This window comes from Somniosus microcephalus, chromosome 8 (genome assembly GCF_052327205.1).
Source record: "Somniosus microcephalus isolate GS21.2 chromosome 8, FLI_Smic_1.0, whole genome shotgun sequence".
Taxonomy (NCBI): Eukaryota; Metazoa; Chordata; class Chondrichthyes; order Squaliformes; family Somniosidae; genus Somniosus; species Somniosus microcephalus.
Window position 1 is genome coordinate 28,861,771 of NC_140994.1, and position 8,872 is coordinate 28,870,642.

At 42.9% G+C, this 8,872-nt stretch overlaps 1 protein-coding gene across 3 annotated transcripts in view; it reads left to right on the plus strand.

Annotated features, from left to right (window-relative positions):
• The window catches only part of hspa12a (heat shock protein family A (Hsp70) member 12A), a 155,591-nt gene extending 151,035 nt beyond the window's left edge, over positions 1 to 4,556 (plus strand). For all 3 annotated transcript variants that reach the window (XM_085994411.1, XM_085994413.1, XM_085994414.1), the window contains 2 exons: positions 2,013 to 2,116; positions 3,021 to 4,556. In XM_085994411.1, the coding sequence (XP_085850537.1) occupies positions 2,013 to 2,116; positions 3,021 to 3,658 (742 nt within the window). In that variant the 3' untranslated portion in view covers positions 3,659 to 4,556. The remainder of the gene's footprint in view (positions 1 to 2,012; positions 2,117 to 3,020) is intronic.
• Positions 4,557 to 8,872: the final 4,316 nt, after the last annotated feature.

Sequence of the window (8,872 nt, forward strand, 5' to 3'; positions counted from 1 at the left end):
CCTCTGAGACTGCAGGCTCTAAAGGCAGGGGGTTGACTTCAGTGTAGGTTCACCAGAATTATGCCAGGGATGGGAATCTATAGCTATGAGGAGAGAGTTGAGATACTGGGACTATTTCCATTGGAGCAGAGAAGGCTAAGAGGAGATTTAATAGAGGCTTTGAAAATTATAGCGAGTCCTGATAGAGCGGATTTGGAAAGACTAAGGGGGAGAAATTCATTGGAGCCCCGTTTGGGGCGCTAAATTTTAAAAGTTGAGAAAATTAGCACCAGGCGCTAATGTTTCTTAACTTTTTAAAAATTCAGTTTAGCGCTCCAGGAAGTAAGTGGAGCGCTAAATCAGGGGCTCCACTTCCTTCTTGGACTGCAATCGGCAGCAGGCGGGGCGGAGACTTCAGCAGCGCTGCACACTGGGCCGTGCAGCACCGCCGCGTTCAAAGGCTCCTTCCCTCCCTTAAAGGGAAAGGCTCTGCAGTTTAAAAAGCACCGACCTGGACCGCCAAGGCAGCCGCGATCCCGCGCGATCAGCCCGGCGCTCAAGCAGAGTGCCTGGCTGATTGCTCACGGGCAGGAACCGGCGAAAAAAACTGCAACAAGAAAGGTAAGTTTTATTTTTACTTACGTCGGCCACCTCGCCTTTAATCATCGCCACCGAAGCGGCCGAGCGCCCGATACACGCCTCCTGCAGCTGTCGGTGTTTGCGACCGGCGCTGCTGCAGGGGACGGAAGTCAATTTCGGGTCCAGGGCGCTACTGGGGCGATGCGCACGGCAATGACGTCACGAACTCAGGGCGAAGGAGATCGGGGCGCAATGCTGTAGCGCCGCCGCAAAACTCCCGCCAAATATGGTGGGAGTGGATGTCAGTGCTGCGCCCCCGGGAGCTGCAAAGGCACCCAATTTCACCCCTAAATCTTCTGTTTGAGGAGTTGGTGATGAGGCATCATCAATTTAACATTATCAATAAGAGAGTGAGGAGTTAAGTTTAGAGAAATTTCTTTACACAAAGAGTCATTGAATGCTTTGTCATAGGGAATGGACGAGACAGAGGCAATTTCTTTTAGGAGAAAATTTGATAAATATTTGAAGCAGAGAAAGATACTGTACAAGACTATAGCAAGAGAGTGGAGCAGTGGGATAGTTTTGGATTTATCTAGCAATGGGCAGACACAATGGGCTTAATGGCCTCCTTCTGTGCTGTAAACTTCTATGTTCTATGTTTCTGCTTCCTATTGTCAGATCTCATTTGTACTTGACTTCTGCAGCACCCTTATGTGCTGTGTCTCACCCAGTGGAAAAAAATCTCTTTGGCACTATCTACACCTCCTTAGGGTGCATTTGTCTGAGCTGTTGAGTGAAAGAGAAAGGGTAATTGACAGTGTAGGTGTGAATGCAGCTGGTTGGACAGAGACGGAATTCTGCTTGCCTCTTTCTTCCTCCTACTCCTTCTCAGTGGCATTTTGCGTTGGTATATCCAAACAAAAAGAACATGAAAATATGTTAGGTAGCTATCGTGACTTACTGTTTTTGGACTCTCAAACTATTATACAAGCAAGCTGCAGATGAACCAGACCAAGCCTAGCCCTTCTGCATCTCCGCCCCCCCCCCAATAGATTTAGCCACATGGCTCCTAGGATTTCAAGGCTTTGCTCTCATGAAGGATCAGAGGTCTATTTCCAGGAGGGACAAACCCCCTGTGGCCTGAGATTCCCAACAGTTATGGTTCACCCTCTCTCGTGAGCGAGAAGACATGAGAATAGCAGCGAAGGCTGGGCGGAGGCTTTTGTTAGAACAATTTGACACACAGGGTTGCATTTCCCTCTTTCCGGCAGGGTAGCAACAGGGTGAGATTTCCATCCATCCTTCTGACCCTGCTGTAATCCTGACCTATATTCTTTGTCGCAGTTAATCTTCCAGTTCGCAATTATTGGTACGTAGCAACTGATGACTGGATTAAGAGTCTCTCGTCCTCATATTGTGCCTTGTCTCAATGGTTATCCTATGTTCTCCTGCAGTGTGAATTTTGTAAAGTGGTCGTCCCAAGGGATGCTAAGGATGAACCCAGATGCTATGAATGCTCTATTTAAACCCACTGTTGACAATATCATCCAACATCTCCGTAAGTACAATGTTGGGATGAAAAAAGCAGAGTTATTAGTTGTGATTAAATATTGACTTGGTTAGTTTAGAGAGCAATTAATGTACAAATATATACTATTTATAAATTATCCAGAGTAAACAATTATCCAATTTGCAAAGATTTAGTAACATGAAAATGGGTCACAAATGTCATAATCTACAGCAAAAAGGCTGAGGTTTGTTGTTCCAAGCTCTTTAGAAACACATGTCATGGTTAAAGTGGCTGTATTTTGAGCTGCTTTATCACATTGTTTATTGAGATCTCGGACGCAAAGGACTAGAAATTCACCTTGGGCGGTGACACAAAATGGACGGTTATGGATCATCTGCCCATTATACACAGCGCCTGATACTCAGTTCCATTGCAGTCAATTTACAACTGAAGTTAAAATGAGGAGCAAGGTAGTGATTCAGGCCAAGCACAGTCTTTCACTTTAGAGGTGTTAATATTGAAATATTGAACATCTTCCTCTCAAACATTCCCTTACAGGTTCAGCCATGAGGGATAATGAATTTGTCTATTCTCCTGGCTCTGTAGCTTCACACACATGAACATTTCAAAGAGAGAATTCCTCCCTCATTCAGTAATCTTTGACCTAATTAATTTCTAGGCAATGACACCAACAAAGACCAAACAAATCCTCATTGAATATATGGATAAATCTAGTCAATTATCTGTATTACCCCATCCCATCACAGGGACAATCGGATTCCTTTACAGATACAGCTAGCTGAAACCAAATTATAAATCATGTTTACCCTAAGGTAATACAGAAATCTCCCATTTTGCAACACCAGCATCATTGACAGAGGGGCTTATGTTATGAGGCGCTCATCTGTGTTTAATAAGAAAATATTTCTGACACCTTATTTTTTCTCTCCAGTTAATCTTTTCCAGAAACCCGAAGTTTCAGGTTTGAAGTTCCTGTTCTTGGTGGGTGGATTCGCTGAGTCACCTTTACTTCAGCAGGCCATCCAATCAAATCTTGCTGACAAGTGCCGTGTCATAATTCCTCATGATGTGGGACTGACTATTCTAAAAGGGGCAGTGCTATTTGGACTGGACCCCACTATCATTAAAGTACGGCGCTCGCCACTGACCTATGGAGTTGGGGTGTTGAATCGATTTGTGGAAGGGAAGCACCCTATTGAAAAGCTACTGGTTAAAGATGGTACTCGCTGGTGTACTGATGTGTTTGACAAGTTCATCACAACTGACCAGTCTGTGGCTCTTGGAGAGACTGTCAAACGCAGTTACACTCCAGCAAAGCCATCACAAATGGTTATAGTGATCAATATATACTGCTCAGAAAATGATGATGTTAACTTCATCACTGATACCAGTGTGAAGAAGTGTGGCACTCTTCGTCTTGATCTAACGGGAACTGATAGTCCATCACTGCCAGCGCGAAGAGAGATTCAAACATTAATGCAGTTTGGAGATACTGAGATAAAAGCCATGGCTGTTGACATTGCCACTTCCAAATGTGTCAAAGCTGGCATCGATTTCCTCAATTACTAAAATGTCACCAGTCATCCAAAAGCCCTCGTGCCCTAATTCAGAATTATTGATTATGTCTAAAACTGGAAGTTATCATTATAGCTCAGATTGGGAGTTTACTGTAAGCGGAAAGAGAGTCCAGCAATGCCAATCATTTCACCATACCACTGGAATGCCAAGAAATCTTACCTTAAATGCCACATGTATACAAATATCTGATCAAGTATCTATACTTCCTGAATGTAAACTAAGAATTTGCTCTTGTTTCAATGAAAAAAAGAGAAACAGTATAAAGCTACCTGAAGAATGCTACTATATATTACAGCCTGCTTGCTAGTACTTACTTCCTTAGTGTTTACTGTGCTGAAATGAAGCACTGATGTGGTCATGCAGTAATTTAAAACATGTTACACTTGCTCTTGACAATTAAAATGGACAAAACTTAGAATGTTCAGGATTTTTTCCCGAAATAATCAAACCAATAGTTATTTTTATTTTTGTATATACAATATTTAAAGTATTGTACATACTTTTATTTCGAGTATTAAAAATATATCTGTAAAATATTTGCTTATGTTAAATTTATTGTAACAGCGCTGAGCTGGAAAGAAAGCAAATGCCTAATGGTTGATGCTAGATCTGGAACTGCAGACTTATGTTTCATGTATAATCACCTGTATCCTCCAACATTAAAAGCTGTTCCATTTACCCAGAGATTTTATTCTTCCTAGAATATTCTTCCTGACATTGGCTTGATTTGACGAGAGTTGCTTTTTCAACTGAGGGAGAAATCATCAATTAATGTTAGTATGAATTGCTGAATTTCACAAGCACAGGCGAATGTCAGTGCACCAGTGGTGGCCTCATCTTTTGGCACTTCCTAATGTATAAACTCAATAAAAGTAACACATTCTTGACATCTCTGTCGATTTTATTCCTCCATTGAATAATATTTACTCTTTCGGGCAGTAAATAGCTCCCAGTACCTCAGCTAAATGGCACTTCTTCATCTGTGAAACAAAGAATTGGGGTCGATTTTAACTTGTCGACATCGGCATTCATGGGATGGTAACAATTCCTCTCAATTGTTGATGGTGCTGATTATTTAGTAACTAATTGCATGATCCCTATTCAGGTGTTGCCTCATCATTGTGATACATATTTTGAAATGTCTTGAGCAAGTCGATCCTTCACTTCTTTCTAAGAAGTTCAACAGCACCATCATCTGGAAGGTCTACTGTTCAACAGCAGAATTTCCTGGAAAATAGAAAACATCTACAATAATAAAATCTCAAATGGATATAATCAACATACCCATGACGTATTCATTTAAAGTATATGTTACTGATGGTTGTTTCATATATACTGAGTTCAAGCTGTCTGTTAAGATCAAATATTTGTGGTTAATGCATGTTCAAAGGTTAAAGTATTTCATGTTCAACGAGTGTGAGAAGAAACTAGATGTTTGACACATTTTTCCCTTATAAATTCCTAATATGTTCCAGGAGTTGATTCTCAGCTCCCTTAGTTCCCTCTTCTATTTGTTTTATGATCCCGTATTTCTTTGTATACATATGCTATTGATAACCTTCAGATGCAGTTATAAGTGAGTTGTTATAAACCGAGGCCCCGTCTGCTCTCAGGCGGACGTAAAAGATCCCACGCCACTATTTCGAAGAAGAGCAGGGGAATTATCCCCGGTGCCCTGGCCAATATTTATCCCTCAACCAACATAACCAAAAAAAACAGATTATCTGGTCATTATCACATTGCTGTTTGTGGGAGCTTGCTGTGCGCAAATTGGCTGCCGCGTTTCCTACATTACAACAGTGACTACACTCCAAAAGTATTTAATTGGCTGTAAAGCGCTTTGAGATGTCTGGTGATCGTGAAAGGCGCGATATAAATGCAAGTCTTTTTTTTTCTTTTTGTCAGTGCCAGTTATACTGACAACAGCTCTTCATTTTTAGACAATAAACTTATTCCAAGCAGCCACAAGTGACTTCAGTCATAGTTTGATTGGCACAGATGTGCTGTTCAACAACAACGACAAAAACAGCTTTCATTTATATAGCACCTTTAACATAGGAAAACCTCCCAAGCCACTTCACAGAAATGTAGTCAGATAAAAATGGGCCAAAGAAGGAGATATTAGGAGGGACATCACGAGGTATGTTTTAGAGAGCTGTTAAAAGGACGAGAGAGAGGTGAAGAGGTTTGGGGAGGGAATTCCTGAGCTTAAGACCTAGGCGGCTGAAGGCAAGACCACCAGTGGAGGAGCGAAAGGAGTGGGGGATACACAAGTTGCAGCAATGCAAAGTTAGCGGAGGATTGTAGGACTGGAGGAGGTTACAGAGATTGGGAGATGCAAGGGACTTGAACACAAGGTTGAGAACTTTAAATTTGAGGCATTGATGGACCAGGAGCCATTGTAGATCAGTGAGCACGGGGTGATGTGTGAGTGGGACTTGGCCTGGGTTAGGATACGGATGAGCTCAAGTTTATGGAGGATAGGTGGCTAGCAAGGAGAGCATTGGGATAGTTGAGCCCAGAGGTAAAAAAAAAGCATAGATAAGGGTTTCAGCAACAGATGACCTTATGCAGAGATGGGTGATGTTATGGAGGTGGGAGTCGGCAGTCTGTGATGGAGAGGATATCTGTACAATCGAGCTTCTCAGTTTATATCCTTCCCCATGAACTCAGCAGAGTAGCGAGCATGCACTCAACTTTTTATGAGGTTTCATATTATTTCCCTCGGTCCAGGGTATCATTGATGACCCTCATGTGACATTAAAGGTTCCCTTTGATCACCCTCTCAACAGAGAGGGTCATAAAGTGTAGCTTGTGCATGATGCCAAGCACCTAGTCCCACATGTGAGTGCATGCTACCCTGGAGGCTGCCGTGGTGCTTTCATTTGACACCAATCCACTACATCTGCATTATTCAGCCAGTGTAATCTATCCAGATGGTTGCTTGGAGGCCAGGGATTTCCCTTGTATCCATGGCTGAATACCTCACTACAGGTCTGCTGCAAACAGATTTAACACAGCCCTGGGAACTACATGCATACATAATGAGCAGACAGTTGGCATTCTGAAGTTTCATTTGAGGTGCCTCAATATCCCTGGGAGGGCCCTGCAGTACATCCCAACAGAACTATAGTGGCTGCTTGCATGCGGCACATTTTTACAATGCAGTAAACATTAGTCCTTCTATCTGCAGATGACTGGGAAGGAGATGTGGGTGGCTTTCTATCTCTGGAACATGAAGTCATTGCCTGTGAGACAAAGGAAGTGCCACCCGGCAACCCCTTGCTCGCAGCCCGAGAGATGAGGCAGCAAATGTTCAACAAGCGCTTCTACTAGATTGTAGACAGTTCTTCAGCACAAACTATCATTCTGAGGATGACCCTTTGCAATGTCCACTGCTGATGCGTAACCAATAAGTCAAAAAAACTCCCAGGGTAAAGTTTATTCCAAGCTGGATCGTTGAATTAAGAGATCTGGTGAGCTCAACATAAAAATGCACAAGCACATCGGTATACAAATAAAATCAAATTTTACAAATTTCCACATCATTCCTTCCTATTTTTTAACACAGTGTCTACCCCTCGTGCCTAAACCTTGCTTGCTTGAGAACCTAACCTCTTACTCCTACATAGTGCTCCCTGACTGTCAGGGGTTTGTGGGGAAGGTCGCTGGGACTTTTCCGCTAGAACCTTCAAGGACTTGGGTGACACCCGTCTCAGTGAAGCTGATGTCGGAGAAGGGCCTGATTACGGCTGATTCTCTCTTGCATTTGCAAGGGTGCCCTGTCCCTGGCAGAAAGTTCCCTCACTTGCAGGTATCAAGGAAGAGAAATGAGAAAGTGAACAAAGGAATTTGCATTCCAAGACTGTGGTATAACTCACCAGTGCTCTAATACACTGCATCAGTGGTTTCAAAATTATTATGTTAAACAGATTTACATTGGAATAGTCCAAATTTCAAAGAAATCCAATCCAAACTCCAAATTAATCCAAGCATTTATCTCTAACATTCCTAGTATATATCTTGTTGTCAGGAAACTTTGGACAAGCTATGCTGACATCATTAGGTTCTTCATTTTTACTGACCACACATGTTCATAATAAAATTAAGCATCTCAGGATGAAATGTTGGGGATCATAGAATCATAGAATGGTTACAGCACGAAAGAAGGCCATTCAGCCCGTCTAGCTCGTGCCGGCTCTCTGCAAGAGCTCTTCAGCTAGTCCCACTCCGCCCGCCCTTTCCCCGTAGCCCTGCAAATTTCTTTCCTTCAGATACTTATCCAACTCCCTTTTGAAAGTCATGATTGAATCTGCCTCCACCTTGGGTTGACGTGCGCTCCTTGCGCTGCCTGTGCTTGGCTTCCGCTTGCTCCCGGCGAAGAGACTCGAGGTGTTCGGCGCCATCCCGGATGCTTCTCCTCCACTTTGTGCGGTCTTGGGCCAGGGATTCCCAGGTGTCAGTGGGGATGTTACACTTTTTCAAGGAGGTTTTGAGGGTGTCCTTCAAGTGTTTCCTCTGCCCACCTGGGGCTCTCTTGCCGTGCCGGAGCTCCGAGTAGAGCGCTTGTTTTGGGAGTCTCGTATCGGGCATGCAGACAATGTGACCCGTCCATCGGAGCTGATCGAGCGTGGTCAAAGCTTCGATGCTGGGGATGTTGGCCTGAGCAAGAACACTGACGTTGGTGTTACATACTTCAGAGTCAGTGTGTTATAGATATGAAACCTCATTAAAATTTATCAGGTCTCGCTAATTAGATTATTAAGGACTGTGTTCACCCCTGATATTATTCTGCTGTGGTTCCATATGTGATTTTCATATGACATGAACAATTTTCTATAGGATTCATAGCATTACATTACATTTGCTACTTTTGACTCACCTTCCTAAATTATAGACTGCATTAAAGAAGGAAAGTACTTGCATTTATATGGCACTTTTCACATCCTCAGGACATCCAAAAGCTCTTTACAGTCAATAAATTGATTTTTAAATGCAGTTTTGGAGTAAAAATTGGCTGCCAATTGTGCACAGCAAAGTCTCACAAACAGTGATGAGATGAATGACCCGTGAACTTGTTTGTTGCTAAAAAGGACACCAGGAGAAGTCTCCTGCTCTTCTTCAAATAGTGCCGTGTGATCTTTTGCATCCACTTGATTTCAATATCTGATCCAAGGGAGCAGACCTGACAATGCAGTGCTCCTC